Source organism: Oncorhynchus clarkii, chromosome 25 (assembly GCF_045791955.1).
Source record: "Oncorhynchus clarkii lewisi isolate Uvic-CL-2024 chromosome 25, UVic_Ocla_1.0, whole genome shotgun sequence".
NCBI lineage: Eukaryota > Metazoa > Chordata > Actinopteri > Salmoniformes > Salmonidae > Oncorhynchus > Oncorhynchus clarkii.
In genome coordinates, this window is record NC_092171.1 from 20,235,422 (window position 1) to 20,263,111 (window position 27,690).

At 43.2% G+C, this 27,690-nt stretch overlaps 1 protein-coding gene across 2 annotated transcripts in view; it reads right to left on the reverse strand.

The window, feature by feature from the left end:
- Positions 1 to 27,690, reverse strand: part of LOC139383985 (transmembrane protein 63C) — a 73,735-nt gene that overhangs the window by 13,496 nt on the left and 32,549 nt on the right. For both annotated transcript variants that reach the window (XM_071128616.1, XM_071128615.1), the window contains exons 2-13: positions 10,126 to 10,383; positions 7,402 to 7,481; positions 5,053 to 5,140; positions 4,507 to 4,544; positions 3,666 to 3,808; positions 2,602 to 2,653; positions 2,367 to 2,475; positions 2,167 to 2,240; positions 1,973 to 2,053; positions 1,769 to 1,889; positions 1,421 to 1,554; positions 1,111 to 1,233 (exon numbers count right to left, since the gene is read on the reverse strand). In XM_071128616.1, coding sequence (XP_070984717.1) covers positions 1,111 to 1,233; positions 1,421 to 1,554; positions 1,769 to 1,889; positions 1,973 to 2,053; positions 2,167 to 2,240; positions 2,367 to 2,475; positions 2,602 to 2,653; positions 3,666 to 3,808; positions 4,507 to 4,544; positions 5,053 to 5,140; positions 7,402 to 7,481; positions 10,126 to 10,335 — 1,253 coding nt within the window. In that variant the 5' untranslated portion in view covers positions 10,336 to 10,383. The remainder of the gene's footprint in view (positions 1 to 1,110; positions 1,234 to 1,420; positions 1,555 to 1,768; positions 1,890 to 1,972; positions 2,054 to 2,166; positions 2,241 to 2,366; positions 2,476 to 2,601; positions 2,654 to 3,665; positions 3,809 to 4,506; positions 4,545 to 5,052; positions 5,141 to 7,401; positions 7,482 to 10,125; positions 10,384 to 27,690) is intronic.

Here is a 27,690-nt window from a genome sequence, read left to right on the forward strand (position 1 = left end):
TCCGACACATTGGTTCGGCTGGCTTCCGGGTTCGATGCGTGCTGTGTTAAGAAGCAGCGCGGCTTGTTTGGGTTGTGTATCGGAGGACGCATGACTTTCAACGTTCGTCTCTCCCGAGCCCGTACAGGAGTTGTAGCGATGAGACAAGATAGTAGCTACTAAAAACAATTGGATACCACGAAATTGGGGAGAAAAATGGGTAAAATAGAAATAAAAAATAATAATAATTATGTCAATTAGCCTAACAGAAGCTTCTAAAGCCATGACATCATTTTCTGGAATTTTCCAAGCTGTTTAAAGGCACAGTGTATGTAAACTTCTGACCCACTGGAATTGTGATACAGTGAATTATAAGTGAAATAATCTGTCTGTAAACCACTGTTGGAAAAATCACTTGTGTCATGCACAAAGTAGATGTCCTAACCGACTTGCCAAAACTATAGATTGTTAACAAGAAATATGTGTAGTGGTTGAAAAATGAGTATTAACGACTCCAACCTAAGTGTATGTAAACTTCTGACTTCAACTGTATGTAACCTCATAGGGGCTGATGGTTATCACTTTATTTTATATCTCAAATGGACTTTAAAACAGGTTCTATGACATCCCACACAACGATCATTCTAAAATCCATCTAATTCAATCGGTTATATTGTTGAATGGCCCTCTTGTAAAAGTAAGTTAAGTAACACAGATTAACGCACTGCAATTCATTTTCAAAGGCAATTTACAGTATGCTTGAGCCGTCAAACGGTGAACTCAATCTGTGCAAACGTCTTTGGAAGCCTGTTACTAGCGTGGACCTTACTGATAGCAACTTATTGAGGAAAGAAAGAGCTTACTCTGACTGGGATACGCCGTTGTCTCTCTTTGCTACTAACTGTAATACGAATTGCTAATGCAACAACTAAGTCGCTCTGGATAACAGCGTCTTCTAAATGACAAATCGAACTGTAAAAATGCAGGGTACCGCTCGTTAATATGCGTCAGTTTCAAATCCCGTACGGTATATTTTAACTCACCTATCAGGTAAAATAAAGCTACTAAATAGTTCGATAACCAATGGGAGGGAATTTCTAGTCATCATCTGCTTCAGATAACATCGCTCACCAGATGATGTCGCTTGGTGCCGGGGCGTAGTTTACACCCCACCTGTGAGACTGAACTACCGTGGTGATGCTTGACTGCTGGGGTTTCTGACGGCAACGGATCCTGCTATAGTCCTTGACAATACTGCGGAGAGAAACAACACACACAGACACAAAGTCATCACGCAAAATAGGCAGACACACACTCATGAACATATTCAATCAAACCCTGTAACAGGAATTTTGGGGAAAGTAAAACATATAATTTGGCACTGCGGGAAACTGCAGTACAGTACATTACCATGGTCAGTCAGAGGTCATAGTTTACTCACACAGCAGTCATCCTTTCGTCCCGAAAGGTCACAAAGGCAATGCCCAGCCTCATGAGCGAGATGCGATGCTTCTCTGCATTAAACTCATCGGTCAGTTTCTCCTCTAGCTCACTGTAGTACTGCTCTGCATCCACCTGCAAAGAGTTGAAAATATAGATTAGCTACATACTGGTATTATTCATCAAGTCTTGTTGTATCCCTTATTGTATTTCAATTCAGACAGACGAGGAATCACGTTGCTGCTCAAATCTAAATTAGTTTTTTAGTGCCATCCAGTGGCAAAATGCAATCAATGCAACATAATTACTATGACCAAGATTCACTGTAACATTTCTGTTTCAAAAGCACCTGCTCAAAGCCGCACACGTCACAGCAGAAGATGGTAGCACAGGGGTGGGTCTTAATCATGATCTTCCCCTCCTTCTGGGCCTTAGTGGCAAAATACAGCCTTCCTTTCATCGCCTTCCGTCTGAAACACAACAACTCAAATCTGCACAAGGCAAAAAAAACAAAAAAGTAACTAATTTCTCCATATTGTCATAGTTACTGTACCTCTCAGAGTCCAGCCTCATCAGTTTGTGTACGTTGAAGCAGAAGCGGAGGTCAGTGACAGTACAGCTGGGGTAGGCCTCACTAGAGTGGAGGGAAAAGGGAACAGAGTTAAACCACCTATCCACACCAGCTGTATTAGTATCAGCTGTATCTTGAAAGAGTAAGGAAAGTGGGAAGTAAACATTTAAGATTACTGGAAGTGTTTGGTGATGAGGCCTGGGTCTGAGATCTCTCTGGGGATGCAGGTGATCATGAGAGTCCTGGCCACCTGACAAGATGGTAACAATAAATTACAGACACCAAATGGTGTCTCTTTCAGGTTTTCTGAGACAGTAACCTAACCATGCTGTAATCATTATACATTTGGCTAGGTTTGAGGAGCAGTCACACACACCTTCTCGTCCTCTCTGTACTCCAGGCGTGAGGAGTGGTGGGCCATACACAGCACTGTGATGATGAAGTAGAGCAGAGCAAAGATACTGTGGAGCCACAGGAAGCTGTCCCTAAGAGGAAAGAATAGGTTTCCGCATGACTGTTGGATAACTATGATGGTCTCAAGATATTCTTGAACATTTCCTGAATTATTATGAATCCTCTGCAAAAAGAGAAGCCATAGCCCTTTGACCTACTTCGCAGGAAGATTAGCCACAGTCGTTCTTCCAAAATGTTCAGGATTATCCCCTATAGAAAAGACAACATGCGACAGTTAATGTGTGCGTAACAGTTATTTTTCTAAAGTAAAGGGAGGGACTTTAAACACCCACACCACTAGAAATCCACTTTTTCTCATGATGTTGCACAAAGTATGACATATCTGGGCTTGAAGTGACAAATCTGAACTGCCCACTTCGTGCAAATTCCTATGATATGACATAGAAATGATTTTCATTCTGTTTTGTTTCAGGGCTGGGTTTTATTGGAATGTTACCATCCAGTAGCATGGCATTGTTTATTAACTCAGAAACAGCTGCAAAGTTCTTCCTCTTGACTGAGATGAGCCAAACAGCCTCGAGCCGCCTGAGCTATGGAGCAAATAAAGATAGCACCTCTACTTTCATTTAACAGACAATTATCAAAATCACTTAGTTTTGAGCTAGTCTGTATTACAAATATAGCTGACCATTTTATAAATGGTTTAATTGCATATGATAGCATTTTGCTAACACGCTCCCCCCGACACCAGTGGCGGTTCTAGCTAACAACTGTAACGATGTATTTGAGAGACAAGTACAAATGTATTTGTGTTTTCAGTAAACAAACATCAGAGACGAAGTATAGCTTACATGTTATCAAAAAGCTAAGCCAACCCAGTCCGTTTCGCCTCATATTTGTGCACGCTTCGGCTTTGTTGCTAAACAATCAACCTGTCTATAGTTACAAGTCATTTGCGGAGTGCATGATCATGAACAAAGTCATTGTAGCCTATCATTTCACTTCCCCGGTGTAATTTCATGTGTGTGGCCTACATTTATGTGTGTGGCCTACATTTAAGATATCCATGGGCAGACTTTGTCCACTTGTATTTATAACTGTGGTGTGTGTGTGCATGCGTGCAAGCCCACCCCTGTATGCGTTTGTGTTTGCATATGCATGTGTGGCCTGGTCTTTCCCGGCGAGGTGCCCCTCTACCTCCCCTGGCATCTAGGATATCCCTGGGCCTCCCAACATAGGCCAAGGCTTCGTTCTAAATTACCTAGGAGGTTTCCGGAAAAGTTGACAGGCAGGATGATGGCCAAAGACAGCAGGCAGACCACAGTCATGAGCAGGATGATGTGGCGCTGGAAGGACAGGTAGGTCGTAGCGTCGACACCACACTTACTCCTGATCTCCTCATCCCTGGAGACGCAACACAGAGAGAGAGGTTCTGAAACTGGGGAGGGAAGAGGGGATCTTCCCAGGGTGGCAGGATTCAAACTAAGGAGACTAAGCACAGAGTTACAAAGAAGCAGTGTGCAGTTAAGGGGTCTACGGGGAAACAGCATGTACTAGACACATGGGTGTAATGGGACTGTAGTGGGAAGAGCAGAATCCTTCTCTTCTATGGGGAGACAGAGTCAGGTGCTCCGTGGTAGTGATATTGTGGGGCCTGCTCCTCATACCTCACTGCACTCCTGGAGGGTCAGAAAACCCACTTGTCTCATAAAAGAGAAGAAACAAGAGTTGACTGCTGGTCCCACAGCAGGCAGGCCAGGCCACACAGAGAGCTTTCAGGGTGGGTTAGCACTTTCCCAGGGATCCCAGGGTGAGGTATTACAGTCAGCCACTAACACAAGAGCTAAAAACAGCACCCAGAAGAACCCAAACTCCACCATAATAATATGGAAACCATGGACACAGAGGAAGTTACGGATCTAAATCCATTTAGTGGAGTTAGAGTATTTGCACTTGCTCGAGTCTATGGTAAACCACGGCACAAACAATTCCATGAGCACACACACACTCGTTTGCTTTTCACTGCTTAATGGGATGACAACATTGAAGAGAAGGGCAATAAAAATGCTAGAAGTGATAACAGGTAGAGGTTTTACACTTACTTCATATGGTAAAGTGTTGTAAGCCAAGAGCAGAAGCCCTAAAGGAGGAAAGACATAAAACATTCAGTGGATCGCTTATCAAAAACAAAATCGATACAACATGTGGTAGGCAGTGCCAAGCACGCCTGGCCTGCGGTGCATGTCATTCGCATAACATTAAGGCCTACGCACTGAGAGAGTGATGGGGTTTAAATAGGTCTAGTCTGAGGCGTAAACCACTTCACTGCTGTCAAACTCTGGGAGAAGACTCCTGTCTTACTCCGTCCTACTCCCTCATTAACATAGTGTGTTACATTAATGGTGATCTTACCGAGTTACCGAGTGTGTGTGTGTATATAAAGTCATTCTCTAAATAATCTGCCTTTTCTTAATGTTTTTGTTTTTTGTTTGTGCAGCTGGATGTTTCATCAACTTAATTAAGGAAAAGTGCTTGATCAGGGTCAAAAAAAGAGTGGAATCACACTCAAACAGGGTCACCCTTTATCAGCTATACCTCCAGACCTATCCTACTGTCTGGACTTGGATCCATAATAAAGTTGGACTTACCAAGTCCTTGGTGTCTGAGTCTGACGGGCTGGACTCTGACGGGGACTTCTCCTTCTCACTCTGCTCTCCGTAAAACAGGGACGTGAGGCTGAGCAACAGAAGACATACCAGGATTATCATTATGGTGCATGGGTCTCTTCCTACAGAATAGGAAGGAAGGAAGCTCATCACATAGATCACATCACAAGATGGAAGACACTATACTGCACGAGCAACAAGACTGCACAGTATGAGACTACAGCCGTTAAACACATTCTTGGAAGGATGATTTTCAGTGGCCTGGACAGCATCCTAAAATTATATAGCAAACGTGAACCCATTTTGCAATGAGTGACTGTGGGAAGTTAATATCCTCTTTCCAACAGACGGTCAGGCACAGAGCCTGCAGACAGCATGAGCGCTAATTGTGTTGGCTGGGTCTAATAGCTATTCCATGCAGGATGCGGTCCTCCCCTTAGAACTCCAGTCAATCTGAGATCATATCAATGATAGGAGGGAGGAGGGATGGACAGTGTTCCTGAAATCCAATGAAGCATTGTGATGATCGAGTTTGGTGATGTTTCTTTCAAGTTGAAGTTGCTGACAGCTCTACAGCGTGCCACTTTAAGCGTAATAATTGAATTAGCGCGACGGCCGCCCGCTCCGCAGAACAAACAGATGTCACTGCCCCAGGGTGGCAGAGAGCCGCTGCTGGTCAGGCAGAACTAAATCAACCCCACACTCACACCGGAGTGGCTCCAGGTCAGGCAGAAGTAAGCTGTTGCAGAGCCTCACTCTGCAGACCCACACAGAGGACTGACTGGACCTCACTTTAAAAGCTAACAAGGTCCTAAGATTCAGGAAAATCAGAGCTACAATGAGTGTGCCATTATTGCCTTCTGCATATTATGGTATCAAGGCTTGGGGGAGAAAAAAAAAATAGTACTCACAGATTATGATAATGTGTAAAAAGTGATTCAATTTGATGTATGTATACAATACTGAATAAAAATAACATGTCAAGTTTTGGTCCCATGTTTCAAGAGCTGAAATAAAAGACCCCCGAAATGTTTCATTTGCAGAAAAAGCTTATTTTGCTCAAATTTTGTGCACAAATTTGTTTAAATGATCATGCCGTTTAATCAGCTTCTTGATATGCCACACCTGTCAGGTGGCTGGATTAACTTGGCAAACAGAATGATCATTACACAGGTGCACCTTGTCCTGGGGACACTCTAAAGTGTGCAGTTGTCACAACACAATGCCACAGTCATCAACTTGAGGGCGCGTGCATTTGGCCTGCCCACCAGACCTGTTGCCAGATAACTTAATATTAATTTCTCTACCATAAGCCGTTTTAGAGAATTTGTCAGTACATCCAACCGGCCTCAACTGTTGACCACGTGTATGGCGTTGTGTGGTGGGTGGTTTTCTGATGTCAATGTGAAGTGAGTACCCCATGGTGGCGCTGGGATTATGGTATGGCCATGCATAAGCTATGGACAACGAACACAATTGTATTTTATCAATGGCAATTTGAATGCACAGAGATACGGTGACGAGATCCTGAGGCCTGTTGTCGTGCCATTCATCCGTCGCCATCACCTCATATTTCAGCATTATAATGTCGCAAGGATCTGTCCACAATTCCTGGAAGCTGAAAATGTCCAGGTTCTTCCATGGCCTGCATAGTCAGACATGTGACGCATTGAGCCCGTTTGGGATGCTCTGGATAGAGGTGTACGACAGCATGCTCCACAGTTCCCACCAATATCCAGCAACTTCACACAGCCATTGAAGAGGAGTGGGACAACATTCCACAGGCCACACTCAACAGCCTGATCAACTTTATGCGAAGGAGATGTGTCACGCTGCATGAGGCAAATGGTCACACCAGATACTGACTGGTTTTCTGATCCACACCCCTACTTAATTATAATTTTTTAAAGTATATGTGACCAACAGATGCATATCTGTATTCCCTGTCATGTAAAATCAATAGATTAGGGCCTAACTACTTTATTTCAATTTACTGATTTCCTTATATGAACTATAACTCATCTTTTAAATTGTTGCATGTCGCGTTTATATTTTGTTAGGCATAGTTATATTAAAGCAATGTAATAGTGTAACACGAGCTCCATCAAAGCAAGAGAGACAGGAAAACAAAGTATTTCATGAGTATGAGAATGCCTGGGCAGTACCATTTCTTCTCAGGAGGGGGAGCCAATCTCAAGTAGCACAATGTCAATCAGTCATGAATTATGCTTTCGATACGGATTTCTCCATCTTGAGTGTTGCCTCGACTTCTAAATCCGACTTAAAATACAGTGAGAATGAAGAAGCTGAGGTGAAAGGGCTTTACTGTACCTGTCATTCTCCATCAATAGAGCCAGACGGCCATAGTCCCACGCAGCCTTCCTCAAACAGGAAAAGATGAGCAAAAGAAACTGCAATACAAAGAACAAGTTATAAGACACACAGAGCTCATCAACCACCACCTCCCTGCGCCTCCATACTGGTCTAAAGCCATGCATGGACAACCAGGACAATGTTTAACAAGGTATTGGACTAAGATGAGTAATACATTCTGCTTTTATAGTCGTGGCCAAATGCAATTCCTAAGCTCTCTGCATATATAATATCCCCTCGTTGTATCCCATTTCTCTCTGCCTGTCTCGAATGTCTTCCATCTCTTGTCCCTGGGTGGGTGTCCACGTTCCACTTATGCCCCACAGATGATTATTTTGTGTGATGTTAGGAATGGTGCAGAGGCGGTACGCTGTCACATGGGGGGAAATCAAGGTTTGAAACACACTTGAACTCGTCATTAAGACACTGCTATTAACCTTCTGTGTTGTCCTGACTACCAGGGAACAATCACAGTGAATCAATTAAACATGAGCTGGTAGACAAGACTGATAACCAGAGAGAAAATCTAGTTTGACAAGAACTGATAGCGGAACAGAGGTGTACATTCACAAATCTGGAGACAGATGGATTTCTATTATCATCCTGGAGTGGGAAGAGTAATCTTTCTGCATATCCGTAAACACACCATATTTTATAGAGAAGAGGAGAATGGGGTAGTGTTTGTATCATAAAACGATGAATGTGAAGGCTTGTAAGCAGATCCAGCATTATGGACGGGCCTCAGGGGGCCTAGCCCGCCCCACCTTCTTGCCTGTACAAATAGAATATTGAAATATTGATAATTTATTTGACCGAGACGCATGCTGACGGAAAGACGCATCGATCTCAGTTAAAGCACCCGAGCGAGCAAAACAGCGCCCCTCGGTCTCAGTATGTGTACACCATGTATCTGATGCTGCATGGACCAAAAGAGTATTATGACATGTCATACTATTTCTGGCCAGACAGCATCAGATACATGGGCTACATATAGAGGGGCGCTGTTTCGCTCACTCGGATGCTTTCTCCTCTCTGGTGATATCATTTCAGCAGAGAGGAAGAGGAAAAACTAGAGGGCTGACTCTCGGTAAAATCTGTCAAGAATAAGCCCAATGCGTTTCTATGGGCATAATATGCAGCTTGTCGCCTGTCTTCCCACCTTTGCAACTCTTATTGTTAGTGCGGAGACATGACCATCTCGTCATTATACAGATCTCTGGTTTCAGCCTGTTGTGAATTGGAAAGGAAAATTGGCGGGTGCAGAGCTCTGCACTGTTAGGATGCTGGATTCTCCTAAAGTAAATTGTTGTTTCGACAAAATTGGCTATAATTACTCGTGTCTAAATTAAATCATTCAAAATAATTCACCAGGGAGCATGCCTTAGCCACAGAGGATCATTAGCTTATTTAAAAAATGTTTTATTGTGGATTGTTTAAAATCACAAAAAAAAAAGTGTGTAGGCCTATGCCTATTTGGGAAGCCCGCAATTTGGGTAGTGCGAGTGGCAAAAGGTCTAGCTGACTGAGTTGCAGTTGTCAGTAATAAGCATCTAAAATGCATGAAGATAATGTGTTGAGTATAATTTTAAATGTTGCAAGAAGAAGGGAGGGGTGTCTGGCAAAGACATGGCGTGTCTCTCTCCAGAATGCATGTGCTCAGCTCTCCAGAATGCATGTGCTCAGCTCTCCAGAATGCATGTGCTCAGCTCTCCAGAATGCATGTGCTCAGCTCTCCAGAATGCGTTCAGCTGTCTCCCGTCAATTCTTGTGCATTCATTGTTTAATTGTGTGAATCGTTTTCCCTTTGTTTATTTTCTATCAATTCTCCATTACAGGTCACCAGTAGGCCTAGTAAATGTACCATTAATTCCCCGTCATTTGGTTACATTAATTTAATGTTAATGCCTGTATTGTATTAATTACAGTAATTTACCGCTCTCATTCTCAGACTGGAAACGTTGTTTGAGGAGTTTACAACCTGCTACACTTGTGAGAAACACGTTTTGGTTTATTTCATAACCATGAGTTTTGTAAATGTTTTCATTGGCTTTTGTTTGGCGTAATCCATGTCAGCAATGAGCATGTATCTGGTTTCTCATTCCTGATAAAGTTCAGGGAGAGAGAGAGCACCTGAGTACACACAGAAGTAAGCCTACCGGGCCTGCTGCATGCAAAAGTAAGAAAGCGCCCATTTGGCAATGTCTGATTGTCATACCTCACCACATCCACCACTAATGTGCTGAGCTTCTCAGTCATTTTTTATTCACCTCACACAGTAAGTCAACAATGTCTGTTTAGTTCCTCAGTATTTGAAGTCTTTTGAACACTCCCAGCTTCGATAATCACCAAGACTTGATGTGAAAGAGCAAAATATCATGATCTGATGATTCCAAACATCCAGTGAGATCATTATTAAAAACAAATGTCTGAAACTCTGACGCCCGGAAAAAGCTAGATGATATAATTTTGCAAGTTTGCGAGGGACAGCTTTGGGTCGACCCGGTTGATGATTTGATACAATGTTGCACTTCACGTGAAGGATGGGTCTTTGGGGAAAATGTCTCTCTGGTACTGCTGTAGCACTGTAGTGTGTGTGTGTGTGTGTGTGTGTGTGTGTGTGTGTGCGCGCACGTGTGATTGTGTATACATACATGTATCGGTGTGTTTGTGTCAGCAACATACCAGCCACAGGACAACATTGATGGCGAGGACCGTGGGCACCCCTCCAAAAGGCAGGCCCTGCAGGACACTGCTGCGGGAGTGGGAGCGGTAGCACCTCTCTGCTGCTGTGGTGTTGTCCTCCCCCAGAGAGTCCAGGAAGCCCAGCACATCCAGCTCCATATGCCTCCCATCCAGAGGGGGCACCCTCACCACAAACTCAGAATCCACCATGAGTGAGCCAAGGCCTAAGTCTCAGGGGCTGAAGTCATGCAACCATAACTGAGGAAATAGAAAAAGGAAAGTGATTCATATTGAACGGTATGCCATATCCCACGCCATGCTTTTGATGTTTGCACTCAATCGCTATCAAAGTATGTCACACATCACTACTTCACAGGAGAGGCATTTGAACATTTTTATCAAAATGCATTTTGGGGCAGAAATGCCTTCATAAACATGTGACCTGTCATGTGCCTTAATAACAAACGTGTATGCCATCTGTAAATACAAATAAAATTCTTAAATTACAAGCCTAGTTGGTTTAGCCACGGAAAAGGATAGGAACCTTCTTGCTCGCTATGATTGGCTGAGATAATGGGTGGGCTGGACATGCCGAGAGATGAGTTCAGATTGGTCTGCCATGTGGCACACTTCTGTCTATAACATGAGCTGCTTAGTATGTGTAGATAATTCTTGCTACCGCAGCTTTTTTTGAAAAATAATGTTAGCCATGGAGAACTCTGCTGAACAACATTGCTGCCCTGAATTTAGCAGGTGCTATCGACAAAGATCAATGGGAAGAAGTTGTGATGGACTACTTTCTGCACACGGTCAGTGTGAACCAGAGTGACTTGACGCACACCGGACCAAACAAGCTGTACAGTAGTTAGCTACAAACTATCAAGTGAGTGGAGTTGCAAGCATGTTATTCTTGCATTTCCAAATCAGTGAAAACTGCTAAATTATAGTTTACTATTCCTTGTCAAATATTGCATTGTTATCAGACTGGCCTTGGCATGCTACTGTTTAGGACTAAGGTATGGATTCCCTATGGGCCACACTCTTGCCTTTTTCTGTACAGGCACAAAGAGGATCTCTCCAACGCCTTCAGGTCCAGGCGATATGGGCTTGACGGTGTACAGTGCCTTGCGAAAGTATTCGGCACCCTTGAACTTTGCGACCTTTTGCCACATTTCAGGCTTCAAACATAAAGATATAAAACTGTATTTTTTTGTGAAGAATCAACAACAAGTGGGACACAATCATGAAGTGGAACGACATTTACTGGATATTTCAAACTTTTTTAACAAATCAAAAACTGAAAAATTGGGCGTGCAAAATTATTCAGCCCCTTTACTTTCAGTGCAGCAAACTCTCTCCAGAAGTTCAGAAAGGATCTCTGAATGATCCAATGTTGACCTAAATGACTAATGATGATAAATACAATCCACCTGTGTGTAATCAAGTCTCCGTATAAATGCACCTGCACTGTGATAGTCTTAGAGGTCCGTCAAAAGCTCAGAGAGCATCATGAAGAACAAGGAACACACCAGGCAGGTCCGAGATACTGTTGTGAAGAAGTTTAAAGCCGGATTTGGATACAAAAAGATTTCCCAAGCTTTAAACATCCCAAGGAGCACTGTGCAAGCGATAATATTGAAATGGAAGGAGTATCAGACCACTGCAAATCTACCAAGACCTGGCCGTCCCTCTAAACTTTCAGCTCATACAAGGAGAAGACTGATCAGAGATGCAGCCAAGAGGCCCATGATCACTCTGGATGAACTGCAGAGATCTACAGCTACAGAGGTGGGAGACTCTGTCCATAGGACAACAATCAGTCGTATATTGCACAAATCTGGCCTTTATGGAAGAGTGGCAAGAAGAAAGCCATTTCTTAAAGATATCCATAAAAAGTGTCGTTTAAAGTTTGCCACAAGCCACCTGGGAGACACACCAAACATGTGGAAGAAGGTGCTCTGGTCAGATGAAACCAAAATTGAACTTTTTGACAACAATGCAAAACCTTACGTTTGGCGTAAAAGCAACACAGCTGAACACACCATCCCCACTGTCAAACATGGTGGTGGCAGCATCATGGTTTGGGCCTGCTTTTCTTCAGCAGGGACAGGGAAGATGGTTAAAATTGATGGGAAGATGGATGGAGCCAAATACAGGACCATTCTGGAAGAAAACCTGATGGAGTCTGCAAAAGACCTGAGACTGGGACGGAGATTTGTCTTCCAACAAGACAATGATCCAAAACATAAAGCAAAATCTACAATGGAATGGTTCAAAAATAAACATATCCAGGTGTTAGAATGGCCAAGTCAAAGTCCAGACCTGAATCCAATCGAGAATCTGTGGAAAGAACTGAAAACTGCTGTTCACAAATGCTCTCCATCCAACCTCACTGAGCTCGAGCTGTTTTGCAAGGAGGAATGGGAAAAAATGTCAGTCTCTCGATGTGCAAAACTGATAGAGACATACCCCAAGCGACTTACAGCTGTAATCGCAGCAAAAGGTGGCGCTACAAAGTATTAACTTAAGGGGGCTGAATCATTTTGCGCGCCCAATCTTTCAGTTTTTGATTTGTTAAAAAAGTTTGAAATATCCAGTAAATGTCGTTCCACTTCAAGATTGTGTCCCACTTGTTGTTGATTCTTCACAAAAAAATACAGTTTTATATCTTTATGTTTGAAGCATGAAATGTGGCAAAAGGTCGCAAAGTTCAAGGGGGCCGAATACCTTCGCAAGGCACTGTATCTACACACAATACATTTAATCTGGAGGTCACAAAGGACCCAGTGAAATTCAAAACCTCCATCAATCCAACTGTTTGCTGAGATAATGTTTGGCATGTGCTTCCTTCATGTCGCCATATTACTTTGTCTTTTCCATTCACACCAACACTGCAAAGTACAAAGGCATATTTTTAAGTCTGATTTCAGAGCATTTTCCCCCCATTCCAATTATAATGGCTGCCAGTGTCCTTAAAGTTGAGGATGAGGGAATGAATGCCATTTAAACAAGAAGTGACTCCTGTAACCCAACGCCCTCTCTAGAGTGATTTCTCTCCCTGGGGATATTGCAGTAAGTGTTCATATCCAATAGACTGGATTTTGTAGTTAACCTTTATTTACTAGGCAAGTCAGTTGAGAACAAATTCTTATTTCTAATGATGGCCTAACAAAAGGCCTCCTGCGGGGATGGAGGCTGGGATTTAAAAAATAAAAATAGGACAAAGGGAGACCATAGACAACAACATAGCTAGGCAGCAACACATGACAACACAGCACGGTAGCAACAAGATGGTAGCAGCACAAAACATGGTACAAACATTATTGGACACAGACAACAGCACAAAAGACAATAAGATCGAGACAACAATACATCACGCAAAGCAGCCACAACTGTCAGTAAGAGTGTCCATGACAGAGTCTTTGAATGAAGAGATTGAGATAAAACTGTCCAGTTTGAGAGTTTGTTGCAGCTCGTTCCGGTCTCTAGCTGCAGCGAACTGAAAAGAGGAGCGACCCAGGGATGTGTGTGCTTTGAGGACCTTTAACAGAATGTCACTGGCAGAACAGGTTTTGTATGTGGAGGATGAGGGCTGCAGTAGATAGGGGGGAGTGAGGCCTAAGAGGGTTTTATAAATAAGCATCAACCAGTGGGTCTTGCGATGGGTATACAGAGATGACCAGTTAACAGAGGAGTATAGAGTGCAGTGTGTCCTATCAGGAGCATTGGTGGCAAATCCGATGGCCGAATGGTAAAGAACATCTAGCCGCTTGAGAGCACCCTTACCTGCCGATCTATACATTAGGTCTCCTTAATCTAGCATCGGAAGGATGATCATCTGAATCAGGGTTAGTTTGGCAGCTGCGGTGAAAGTGGACTGATTATGATAGAGGAAACCAAGTCTAGATTTAACTTTAACCTGCAGCTTTGATATGCGCTGAGAGAAGGGCAGTGTACTGTCTAGCCATACTCCCAAGTACTTGTATGAGGTGACTACCTCAAGCTCTAAACCCTCAGAGGTAGTAATCACACCGGTGGGGAGAGGGGCATTCTTCTTACCAAACCACATGACTTTTGTTTTGGACATGTTCAGAACAAGGTTAAGGGCAGAGAAAGCTTGTTGGACAGTAAGAAAGCTTTGTTGTAGAGCATTTAACACAAAATCCGGGGAGGGGCCAGCTGAGTATAAGACTATCATCTGCATATAAATGGATGAGAGAGCTTCCTACTGCCTGAGCTATGTTGTTGATGTAAATTGAGAAGAGCGTAGGGTCTAGGATTGAGCCTTGGTGACAGGCAGTGGCTGAGACAGCAGATGTTCTGACTTTATACACTGCACTCAGAGAGGTAGTTAGCAAACCAGGCCAAAGACCCCTCAGAGAAACCAATGCTCCTTAGCCAGCCCACAACAATGGAATGGTCTACCATATAAAAAGCTTTGGCCAAGTCAATAAAAATAGCAGCACAACATTTCTTAGAATCAAGGGCAATGGTGACATTGGTGACATCATTGAACACCTTTAAGGTTGAAGTGACACATCCATAAACTGAGCGGAAACCAGATTGCATACCCAAGAGAATACTATAGACATCAAGAAAGCCAGTGAGTTGATTATTGACAAGTTTTTCCAACACATTTGATAAACAGGGCAAAATAGAAATAGGCCTATAACAGTTAGGATCAGCTTGATCTCCCCTTTAAATAAATGATGAACCGTGGCTGCCTTTCAAGCAATGGGAACCTCCCCAGAAAGGAGAGGCAGGTTAAGAAAGGTTTGAGATAGGCTTGGCGATGATAGAGGCAGCAACCTTAAAGAAGAAAGGGTATAAACCATCTGACCCAGATAGTGTTTTGGGGTCAAGTTTCAGGAGCTCCTTTAGCACCTCGGACTCAGTGACCGCCTGCAGGGAGAAACCTTGTAGCGGGGCAGGGGAAAGAGGGAGAAGCATCCCGATAGTCGCATTAGAAGAGGTGGGAGATGAGGAAATGTTGGACAGCCAACATGACTCATGGCTGAGTCAAATAGGAATCCTGACTTAATGAAGTGGTGATTAAAGATCTCAGCCATGTGCTTCTTGTAAGTCACAACCACATCAACTTTAAGAGCAGCTGTGAAGAGGGTTTATTCTCCAGGTCTTTAACCGTTTTCCAGAACTTCTTGGGGTTAGACCCACATAGAGAGAACAACTCCTTAAAGTAACTAACTCTGGCCTTCCAGATAGCCTTAGTCCACTTTTTTATTTTACCTTTAACTAGGCAGGTCAGTTAAGAACAATTCTTATTTTCAATGACGGCCTAGGAACAGTAGCTTAACTGCCTTGTTCAGGGGCAGAACAACAGATTTTTTACCTTGTCAGCTTGGGGATTCGATCTTGCAACCTTTCGGTTACAAGTCCAACGCTCTAACCACTAGGCAACCTGCCGCCACTTATTTCTCATTTGCCTGAACGAGAGCCAGTCAGCCTGACTATGCGTGTGCCGAGCCTTTTGCCAAATGCAATTCTTGAAGTGGAGTAACTCTGCAAGATCACGGCCGAACCAGGGGCTGAACCTGTTTTTAATTCTCATTTTCTTTAACAACACCACTGAAAATATAAAAAAATAAGGTCCAAGCGTCTTCGACAGATGGGATCAAGTTGATTCTATACAAATTTTACAGATGCCAGTTAAAGTTTTTTAGCAAGCGTCTATGACAAATTACAGTAAAACAGGTACAGCCATCTGAAGAATCTTCCCAGTGAAAAAACGGACAGCTTACAGCCTATTGGCCGGCTCTCATCTCATCATACCTAGGCCTATTATTTAAACATACTGGTTACAGTAGATCTTAAAACTAGGATAGGTGTTGTGTGCTCCTGCTATTTTTCACCCCATCAACACTCATTTATGTCTGGTGAAGCACCCACTGAGTGATATTCCCTGGTCTTGTCAGCATGCTATGGCAGAGTGAAGGCAGTCCTAGTAACACAGGCTTCCCTCATTCACCATGAGCTGACAGGAGGAAGACATAGGTCTATTAAAAAGCCATGGCTGGCTTACACAAAGCCATGTAAATAACAGCGCAGCAGTGGACTGGGGCTCCAGGTGGAGATAAGGAGTGGCCGTCAATCTTCACTGGCCCACAGAGACAGGAAGTGGACTGGTCACATGGCTTGGCTGTCGTGAACGCAAATCATGATCAGGAGATTAAACGTTTGACCACAGGAGCAGGTCGTTATTGTAACAGAGAATGTATTCTCAATGACGTACCTGGTTACATAAAACATTCATAAAACATTACATAGCATGCACCTCTACCAATACTGGAGGTGATGTACAGTAAATTGGTATTGTAAAAGTTAAGCATATCATGCTATGCATCTTAGAGGCTTTTCACTGTGTACTCAACTGATCCAAGAGCAGCTTGCTGAGGTTCAAAGTTTGTCGGTATACAATGCATTCAGACCCCTTCCCCTTTTCCACATTTTGTTACGTTACAGCCTTACTCTAAAATGGATTAAATGAAAATCCTCAACCTGCACACAATACCTCATAACGACAAAGTGAAAACCGGTTTTTAGAAATGTTTGAAAATTTCAATTGATTGGACATGATTTGGAAAGGCACACACATGTCTATATAAGGTCCCACAGTTGACAGTGCATATCAGAGCAAAAACTGAGCAATTGAAGGAATTGTCCGTAGAGCTCTGAGACAGGATTGTGTCAAGGCACAGATCTGGGGAGGGGTACCAAACAATTTCTGCAGCATTGAAGTCCCAAGAACACAGTGGCCTCCATCATTCTTAAATGGAAGAAGTTTGGAAGCACCAAGACTCTTCATAGAGCTGGCCACCCGGCCAAACTGAGCAATCGGGGGAGAAGGGCCTTGGTCAGGGAGGTGACCAAGAACCCAACGGTCGTTCGGACAGAACTCCAGAGTTTCTCTGTGGAGATGGGAGAACCTTCCAGAAGGACAACCATCTCTGCAGCACTCCACCAATCAGGCCTTTATGGTAGAGTGGCCTCATTAAAAGGCACATGACAGCCCGCTTGGAGTCTGCCAAAAGGCACCCAAAGGACTCTCAGACCATGAAAAACAAGATTCTCTGGTCTGATGAAACCAAGATTGAGCTCTTTGGCCTGAATGCCAAGCATCACGTCTGGAGGAAACCTGGCACCATCCCTATTGCGAAGCATGGTGGTAGCAGCAACATGATGTGGGGATGTTATTCAGGGACTGGGAGACTAGTTAGGATCAAGGGAAAGTACAGAGAGATTCTTGATGAAAACCTGCTCCAGAGCGCTTAAGCACACAGCCTGACAGAGCTTGAGAGGATCTGCAGAGAATAATTGGAGAAACTCCCCAAATACAGGTGTGCCAAGCTTGTAGCGTCATACCCAAGAAGACTCAAAGCTATAATCACTGCCAAAGGTGCTTCAACAAAGTTATGAGTAAAGGGTCTGAAATCTGATACAGTGCCTTGCGAAAGTATTCGGCCCCCTTGAACTTTGCGACCTTTTGCCACATTTCAGGCTTCAAACATAAAGATATAAAACTGTATTTTTTTGTGAAGAATCAACAACAAGTGGGACACAATCATGAAGTGGAATGACATTTATTGGATATTTCAAACTTTTTTAACAAATCAAAAACTGAAAAATTGGGCGTGCAAAATTATTCAGCCCCTTTACTTTCAGTGCAGCAAACTCTCCAGAAGTTCAGTGAGGATCTCTGAATGATCCAATGTTGACCTAAATGACTAATGATGATAAATACAATCCACCTGTGTGTAATCAAGTCTCTGTATAAATGCACCTGCACTGTGATAGTCTCAGAGGTCCGTCAAAAGCGCAGAGAGCATCATGAAGAACAAGGAACACACCAGGCAGGTCCGAGATACTGTTGTGAAGAAGTTTAAAGCAGGATTTGGATACAAAAAGATTTCCCAAGCTTTAAACATCCCAAGGAGCACTGTGCAAGCGATAATATTGAAATGGAAGGAGTATCAGACCACTGCAAATCTACCAAGACCTGGCCGTCCCTCTAAACTTTCAGCTCATACAAGGAGAAGACTGATCAGAGATGCAGCCAAGAGGCCCATGATCACTCTGGATGAACTGCAGAGATCTACAGCTACAGAGGTGGGAGACTCTGTCCATAGGACAACAATCAGTCGTATATTGCACAAATCTGGCCTTTATGGAAGAGTGGCAAGAAGAAAGCCATTTCTTAAAGATATCCATAAAAAGTGTCGTTTAAAGTTTGCCACAAGCCACCTGGGAGACACACCAAACATGTGGAAGAAGGTGCTCTGGTCAGATGAAACCAAAATTGAACTTTTTGGCAACAATGCAAAACGTTATGTTTGGCGTAAAAGCAACACAGCTGAACACACCATCCCCACTGTCAAACATGGTGGTGGCAGCATCATGGTTTGGGCCTGCTTTTCTTCAGCAGGGACAGGGAAGATGGTTAAAATTGATGGGAAGATGGATGGAGCCAAATACAGGACCATTCTGGAAGAAAACCTGATGGAGTCTGCAAAAGACCTGAGACTGGGACGGAGATTTGTCTTCCAACAAGACAATGATCCAAAACATAAAGCAAAATCTACAATGGAATGGTTCAAAAATACACATATCCAGGTGTTAGAATGGCCAAGTCAAAGTCCAGACCTGAATCCAATCGAGAATCTGTGGAAAGAACTGAAAACTGCTGTTCACAAATGCTCTCCATCCAACCTCACTGAGCTCGAGCTGTTTTGCAAGGAGGAATGGGAAAAAAATTCAGTCTCTCGATGTGCAAAACTGATAGAGACATACATCAAGCGACTTACAGCTGTAATCGCAGCAAAATGTGGCGCTACAAAGTATTAACTTAAGGGGGCTGAATAATTTTGCACGCCCAATTTTTCAGTTTTTGATTTGTTAAAAAAGTTTGAAATATCCAATAAATGTCATTCCACTTCATGATTGTGTCCCACTTGTTGTTGATTCTTCACAAAAAAATACAGTTTTATATCTTTATGTTTGAAGCCTGAAATGTGGCAAAAGGTCACAAAGTTTAAGGGGGCCGAATACTTTCGCAAGGCACTGTATCAGTTTATTTTTAATACATTTGCAAAAATGTCTAAAAAACTGTTTTTGCTTTGTCATTATGGAGTATTGTGTGTAGATTGATGGGAAAAAAATCAAATGTAATCCGTTTTAGAATAAGGCTGTAACATAATTTTGGAAAAGTAAAGGGGTCTGAATACTTTGCGAATGCACTGTTGTCCCCTGGGCCTGGATGAGAACACAGAGGGTATGAACACATCACTCACACTGCTGTGACCTCAGCAGTGTGAGTGATGCTAACTGCAAAGCTAACTGCAGCTACGTACACTCCCAAGCTCTCTGACCAATCAATACAAGACCATTTCTTAGCTCAACAGTATTTGTATACACTTTTCACTGAGCAAATTGCCACAGTAAAGTCAATATCATCTGAGCCCTATCTGAACCTTGCTGTACTGCAAAATAATACTTCGATCTGAATAGGAGACACGTTGAACAAGGTAATGTTTTAATTTTAAGGTTCCTCAAACCTTGAGTAATTTATGCAGCATCAACAGTAAAAGCAGCCAAAACTGCATCACAATGTTGTCCAACAACTGTGCTGTCCAACTATTAGCTTTTAGGAGATAAGAAAGAGACAGCAACTAGAGAACGAGGTTAGAGAGAGAGATAAAAGAAAGAAAGATATTAGGCATGCAAAATGTCAAACATTACTGGACTCCACTTTGGCGTGATTTCACTGCATCAATGATGTCACTTCTTGTGACTCTAGGGCACCTTACGGTATGTGATATCAGAGGACACCATGAGGTGCTCACTGTGCAGCTGGAGAGCTGGTGCAACAACAGGATATTTCCTGCAGGCATCAATGGGCATCAATGGGCGAGCTGATGAACTGAATACTTTCGCAAGGCACTGTATCTACACACAATACATTTAATCTGGAGGTCACAAAGGACCCAGTGAAATTCAAAACCTCCATCAATCCAACTGTTTGCTGAGATAATGTTTGGCATGTGCTTCCTTCATGTCGCCATATTACTTTGTCTTTTCCATTCACACCAACACTGCAAAGTACAAAGGCATATTTTTAAGTCTGATTTCAGAGCATTTTCCCCCCATTCCAATTATAATGGCTGCCAGTGTCCTTAAAGTTGAGGATGAGGGAATGAATGCCATTTAAACAAGAAGTGACTCCTGTAACCCAACGACCTCTCTAGAGTGATTTCTCTCCCTGGGGATATTGCAGTAAGTGTTCATATCCAATAGACTGGATTTTGTAGTTAACCTTTATTTACTAGGCAAGTCAGTTGAGAACAAATTCTTATTTCTAATGATGGCCTAACAAAAGGCCTCCTGCGGGGATGGAGGCTGGGATTTAAAAAATAAAAATAGGACAAAGGGAGACCATAGACAACAACATAGCTAGGCAGCAACACATGACAACACAGCACGGTAGCAACAAGATGGTAGCAGCACAAAACATGGTACAAACATTATTGGACACAGACAACAGCACAAAAGACAATAAGATCGAGACAACAATACATCACGCAAAGCAGCCACAACTGTCAGTAAGAGTGTCCATGACAGAGTCTTTGAATGAAGAGATTGAGATAAAACTGTCCAGTTTGAGTGTTTGTTGCAGCTCGTTCCGGTCTCTAGCTGCAGCGAACTGAAAAGAGGAGCGACCCAGGGATGTGTGTGCTTTGAGGACCTTTAACAGAATGTCACTGGCAGAACAGGTTTTGTATGTGGAGGATGAGGGCTGCAGTAGATAGGGGGGAGTGAGGCCTAAGAGGGTTTTATAAATAAGCATCAACCAGTGGGTCTTGCGATGGGTATACAGAGATGACCAGTTAACAGAGGAGTATAGAGTGCAGTGTGTCCTATCAGGAGCATTGGTGGCAAATCCGATGGCCGAATGGTAAAGAACATCTAGCCGCTTGAGAGCACCCTTACCTGCCGATCTATACATTAGGTCTCCTTAATCTAGCATCGGAAGGATGATCATCTGAATCAGGGTTAGTTTGGCAGCTGCGGTGAAAGTGGACTGATTATGATAGAGGAAACCAAGTCTAGATTTAACTTTAACCTGCAGCTTTGATATGCGCTGAGAGAAGGGCAGTGTACTGTCTAGCCATACTCCCAAGTACTTGTATGAGGTGACTACCTCAAGCTCTAAACCCTCAGAGGTAGTAATCACACCGGTGGGGAGAGGGGCATTCTTCTTACCAAACCACATGACTTTTGTTTTGGACATGTTCAGAACAAGGTTAAGGGCAGAGAAAGCTTGTTGGACAGTAAGAAAGCTTTGTTGTAGAGCATTTAACACAAAATCCGGGGAGGGGCCAGCTGAGTATAAGACTATCATTTGCATATAAATGGATGAGAGAGCTTCCTACTGCCTGAGCTATGTTGTTGATGTAAATTGAGAAGAGCGTAGGGTCTAGGATTGAGCCTTGGTGACAGGCAGTGGCTGAGACAGCAGATGTTCTGACTTTATACACTGCACTCAGAGAGGTAGTTAGCAAACCAGGCCAAAGACCCCTCAGAGAAACCAATGCTCCTTAGCCAGCCCACAACAATGGAATGGTCTACCATATAAAAAGCTTTGGCCAAGTCAATAAAAATAGCAGCACAACATTTCTTAGAATCAAGGGCAATGGTGACATTGGTGACATCATTGAACACCTTTAAGGTTGAAGTGACACATCCATAAACTGAGCGGAAACCAGATTGCATACCCAAGAGAATACTATAGACATCAAGAAAGCCAGTGAGTTGATTATTGACAAGTTTTTCCAACACATTTGATAAACAGGGCAAAATAGAAATAGGCCTATAACAGTTAGGATCAGCTTGATCTCCCCTTTAAATAAATGATGAACCGTGGCTGCCTTTCAAGCAATGGGAACCTCCCCAGAAAGGAGAGGCAGGTTAAGAAAGGTTTGAGATAGGCTTGGCGATGATAGAGGCAGCAACCTTAAAGAAGAAAGGGTATAAACCATCTGACCCAGATAGTGTTTTGGGGTCAAGTTTCAGGAGCTCCTTTAGCACCTCGGACTCAGTGACCGCCTGCAGGGAGAAACCTTGTAGCGGGGCAGGGGAAAGAGGGAGAAGCATCCCGATAGTCGCATTAGAAGAGGTGGGAGATGAGGAAATGTTGGACAGCCAACATGACTCATGGCTGAGTCAAATAGGAATCCTGACTTAATGAAGTGGTGATTAAAGATCTCAGCCATGTGCTTCTTGTAAGTCACAACCACATCAACTTTAAGAGCAGCTGTGAAGAGGGTTTATTCTCCAGGTCTTTAACCGTTTTCCAGAACTTCTTGGGGTTAGACCCACATAGAGAGAACAACTCCTTAAAGTAACTAACTCTGGCCTTCCAGATAGCCTTAGTCCACTTTTTTATTTTACCTTTAACTAGGCAGGTCAGTTAAGAACAATTCTTATTTTCAATGACGGCCTAGGAACAGTAGCTTAACTGCCTTGTTCAGGGGCAGAACAACAGATTTTTTACCTTGTCAGCTTGGGGATTCGATCTTGCAACCTTTCGGTTACAAGTCCAACGCTCTAACCACTAGGCAACCTGCCGCCACTTACAGTGCCTTGCGAAAGTATTCGGCCCCCTTGAACTTTGCGACCTTTTGCCACATTTCAGGCTTCAAACATAAAGATATAAAACTGTATTTTTTTGTGAAGAACAAGTGGGACACAATCATGAAGTGGAACGACATTTATTGGATATTTCAAACTTTTTTAACAAATCAAAAACTGAAAAATTGGGCGTGCAAAATTATTCAGCCCCTTTACTTTCAGTGCAGCAAACTCTCTCCAGAAGTTCAGTGAGGATCTCTGAATGATCCAATGTTGACCTAAATGACTAATGATGATAAATACAATCCACTTGTGTGTAATCAAGTCTCCGTATAAATGCACCTGCACTGTGATAGTCTCAGAGGTCCGTTAAAAGCGCAGAGAGCATCATGAAGAACAAGGAACACACCAGGCAGGTCCGAGATACTGTTGTGAAGAAGTTTAAAGCCGGATTTGGATACAAAAAGATTTCCCAAGCTTTAAACATCCCAAGGAGCACTGTGCAAGCGATAATATTGAAATGAAAGGAGTATCAGACCACTGCAAATCTACCAAGACCTGGCCGTCCCTCTAAACTTTCAGCTCATACAAGGAGAAGACTGATCAGAGATGCAGCCAAGAGGCCCATGATCACTCTGGATGAACTGCAGAGATCTACAGCTGAGGTGGGAGACTCTGTCCATAGGACAACAATCAGTCGTATATTGCACAAATCTGGCCTTTATGGAAGAGTGGCAAGAAGAAAGCCATTTCTTAAAGATATCCATAAAAAGTGTTGTTTAAAGTTTGCCACAAGCCACCTGGGAGACACACCAAACATGTGGAAGAAGGTGCTCTGGTCAGATGAAACCAAAATTGAACTTTTTGGCAACAATGCAAAATGTTATGTTTGGCGTAAAAGCAACACAGCTGAACACACCATCCCCACCGTCAAACATGGTGGTGGCAGCATCATGGTTTGGGCCTGCTTTTCTTCAACAGGGACAGGGAAGATGGATAAAATTGATGGGAAGATGGATGGAGCCAAATACAGGACCATTCTGGAAGAAAACCTGATGGAGTCTGCAAAAGACCTGAGACTGGGACGGAGATTTGTCTTCCAACAAGACAATGATGCAAAACATAAAGCAAAATCTACAATGGAATGGTTCAAAAATAAACATATCCAGGTGTTAGAATGGCCAAGTCAAAGTCCAGACCTGAATCCAATCGAGAATCTGTGGAAAGAACTGAAAACTGCTGTTCACAAATGCTCTCCATCCAACCTCACTGAGCTCGAGCTGTTTTGCAAGGAGGAATGGGAAAAAAATTCAGTCTCTCAATGTGCAAAACTGATAGAGACATACCCCAAGCGACTTACAGCTGTAATCGCAGCAAAAGGTGGCGCTACAAAGTATTAACTTAAGGGGGCTGAATAATTTTGCACGCCCAATTTTTCAGTTTTTGATTTGTTAAAAAAGTTTGAAATATCCAATAAATGTCGTTCCACTTCATGATTGTGTCCCACTTGTTGTTGATTCTTCACAAAAAAATACAGTTTTATATCTTTATGTTTGAAGCCTGAAATGTGGCAAAAGGTCGCAAAGTTCAAGGGGGCCGAATACTTTCGCAAGGCACTGTATTTCTCATTTGCCTGAACGAGAGCCAGTCAGCCTGACTATGCGTGTGCCGAGCCTTTTGCCAAATGCAATTCTTGAAGTGGAGTAACTCTGCAAGATCACGGCCGAACCAGGGGCTGAACCTGTTTTTAATTCTCATTTTCTTTAACAACACCACTGAAAATATAAAAAAATAAGGTCCAAGCGTCTTCGACAGATGGGATCAAGTTGATTCTATACAAATTTTACAGATGCCAGTTAAAGTTTTTTAGCAAGCGTCTATGACAAATTACAGTAAAACAGGTACAGCCATCTGAAGAATCTTCCCAGTGAAAAAACGGACAGCTTACAGCCTATTGGCCGGCTCTCATCTCATCATACCTAGGCCTATTATTTAAACATACTGGTTACAGTAGATCTTAAAACTAGGATAGGTGTTGTGTGCTCCTGCTATTTTTCACCCCATCAACACTCATTTATGTCTGGTGAAGCACCCACTGAGTGATATTCCCTGGTCTTGTCAGCATGCTATGGCAGAGTGAAGGCAGTCCTAGTAACACAGGCTTCCCTCATTCACCATGAGCTGACAGGAGGAAGACATAGGTCTATTAAAAAGCCATGGCTGGCTTACACAAAGCCATGTAAATAACAGCGCAGCAGTGGACTGGGGCTCCAGGTGGAGATAAGGAGTGGCCGTCAATCTTCACTGGCCCACAGAGACAGGAAGTGGACTGGTCACATGGCTTGGCTGTCGTGAACGCAAATCATGATCAGGAGATTAAACGTTTGACCACAGGAGCAGGTCGTTATTGTAACAGAGAATGTATTCTCAATGACGTACCTGGTTACATAAAACATTCATAAAACATTACATAGCATGCACCTCTACCAATACTGGAGGTGATGTACAGTAAATTGGTATTGTAAAAGTTAAGCATATCATGCTATGCATCTTAGAGGCTTTTCACTGTGTACTCAACTGATCCAAGAGCAGCTTGCTGAGGTTCAAAGTTTGTCGGTATACAATGCATTCAGACCCCTTCCCCTTTTCCACATTTTGTTACGTTACAGCCTTACTCTAAAATGGATTAAATGAAAATCCTCAACCTGCACACAATACCTCATAACGACAAAGTGAAAACCGGTTTTTAGAAATGTTTGAAAATTTCAATTGATTGGACATGATTTGGAAAGGCACACACATGTCTATATAAGGTCCCACAGTTGACAGTGCATATCAGAGCAAAAACTGAGCAATTGAAGGAATTGTCCGTAGAGCTCTGAGACAGGATTGTGTCAAGGCACAGATCTGGGGAGGGGTACCAAACAATTTCTGCAGCATTGAAGTCCCAAGAACACAGTGGCCTCCATCATTCTTAAATGGAAGAAGTTTGGAAGCACCAAGACTCTTCATAGAGCTGGCCACCCGGCCAAACTGAGCAATCGGGGGAGAAGGGCCTTGGTCAGGGAGGTGACCAAGAACCCAACGGTCGTTCGGACAGAACTCCAGAGTTTCTCTGTGGAGATGGGAGAACCTTCCAGAAGGACAACCATCTCTGCAGCACTCCACCAATCAGGCCTTTATGGTAGAGTGGCCTCATTAAAAGGCACATGACAGCCCGCTTGGAGTCTGCCAAAAGGCACCCAAAGGACTCTCAGACCATGAAAAACAAGATTCTCTGGTCTGATGAAACCAAGATTGAGCTCTTTGGCCTGAATGCCAAGCATCACGTCTGGAGGAAACCTGGCACCATCCCTATTGCGAAGCATGGTGGTAGCAGCAACATGATGTGGGGATGTTATTCAGGGACTGGGAGACTAGTTAGGATCAAGGGAAAGTACAGAGAGATTCTTGATGAAAACCTGCTCCAGAGCGCTTAAGCACACAGCCTGACAGAGCTTGAGAGGATCTGCAGAGAATAATTGGAGAAACTCCCCAAATACAGGTGTGCCAAGCTTGTAGCGTCATACCCAAGAAGACTCAAAGCTATAATCACTGCCAAAGGTGCTTCAACAAAGTTATGAGTAAAGGGTCTGAAATCTGATACAGTGCCTTGCGAAAGTATTCGGCCCCCTTGAACTTTGCGACCTTTTGCCACATTTCAGGCTTCAAACATAAAGATATAAAACTGTATTTTTTTGTGAAGAATCAACAACAAGTGGGACACAATCATGAAGTGGAATGACATTTATTGGATATTTCAAACTTTTTTAACAAATCAAAAACTGAAAAATTGGGCGTGCAAAATTATTCAGCCCCTTTACTTTCAGTGCAGCAAACTCTCCAGAAGTTCAGTGAGGATCTCTGAATGATCCAATGTTGACCTAAATGACTAATGATGATAAATACAATCCACCTGTGTGTAATCAAGTCTCTGTATAAATGCACCTGCACTGTGATAGTCTCAGAGGTCCGTCAAAAGCGCAGAGAGCATCATGAAGAACAAGGAACACACCAGGCAGGTCCGAGATACTGTTGTGAAGAAGTTTAAAGCAGGATTTGGATACAAAAAGATTTCCCAAGCTTTAAACATCCCAAGGAGCACTGTGCAAGCGATAATATTGAAATGGAAGGAGTATCAGACCACTGCAAATCTACCAAGACCTGGCCGTCCCTCTAAACTTTCAGCTCATACAAGGAGAAGACTGATCAGAGATGCAGCCAAGAGGCCCATGATCACTCTGGATGAACTGCAGAGATCTACAGCTACAGAGGTGGGAGACTCTGTCCATAGGACAACAATCAGTCGTATATTGCACAAATCTGGCCTTTATGGAAGAGTGGCAAGAAGAAAGCCATTTCTTAAAGATATCCATAAAAAGTGTCGTTTAAAGTTTGCCACAAGCCACCTGGGAGACACACCAAACATGTGGAAGAAGGTGCTCTGGTCAGATGAAACCAAAATTGAACTTTTTGGCAACAATGCAAAACGTTATGTTTGGCGTAAAAGCAACACAGCTGAACACACCATCCCCACTGTCAAACATGGTGGTGGCAGCATCATGGTTTGGGCCTGCTTTTCTTCAGCAGGGACAGGGAAGATGGTTAAAATTGATGGGAAGATGGATGGAGCCAAATACAGGACCATTCTGGAAGAAAACCTGATGGAGTCTGCAAAAGACCTGAGACTGGGACGGAGATTTGTCTTCCAACAAGACAATGATCCAAAACATAAAGCAAAATCTACAATGGAATGGTTCAAAAATACACATATCCAGGTGTTAGAATGGCCAAGTCAAAGTCCAGACCTGAATCCAATCGAGAATCTGTGGAAAGAACTGAAAACTGCTGTTCACAAATGCTCTCCATCCAACCTCACTGAGC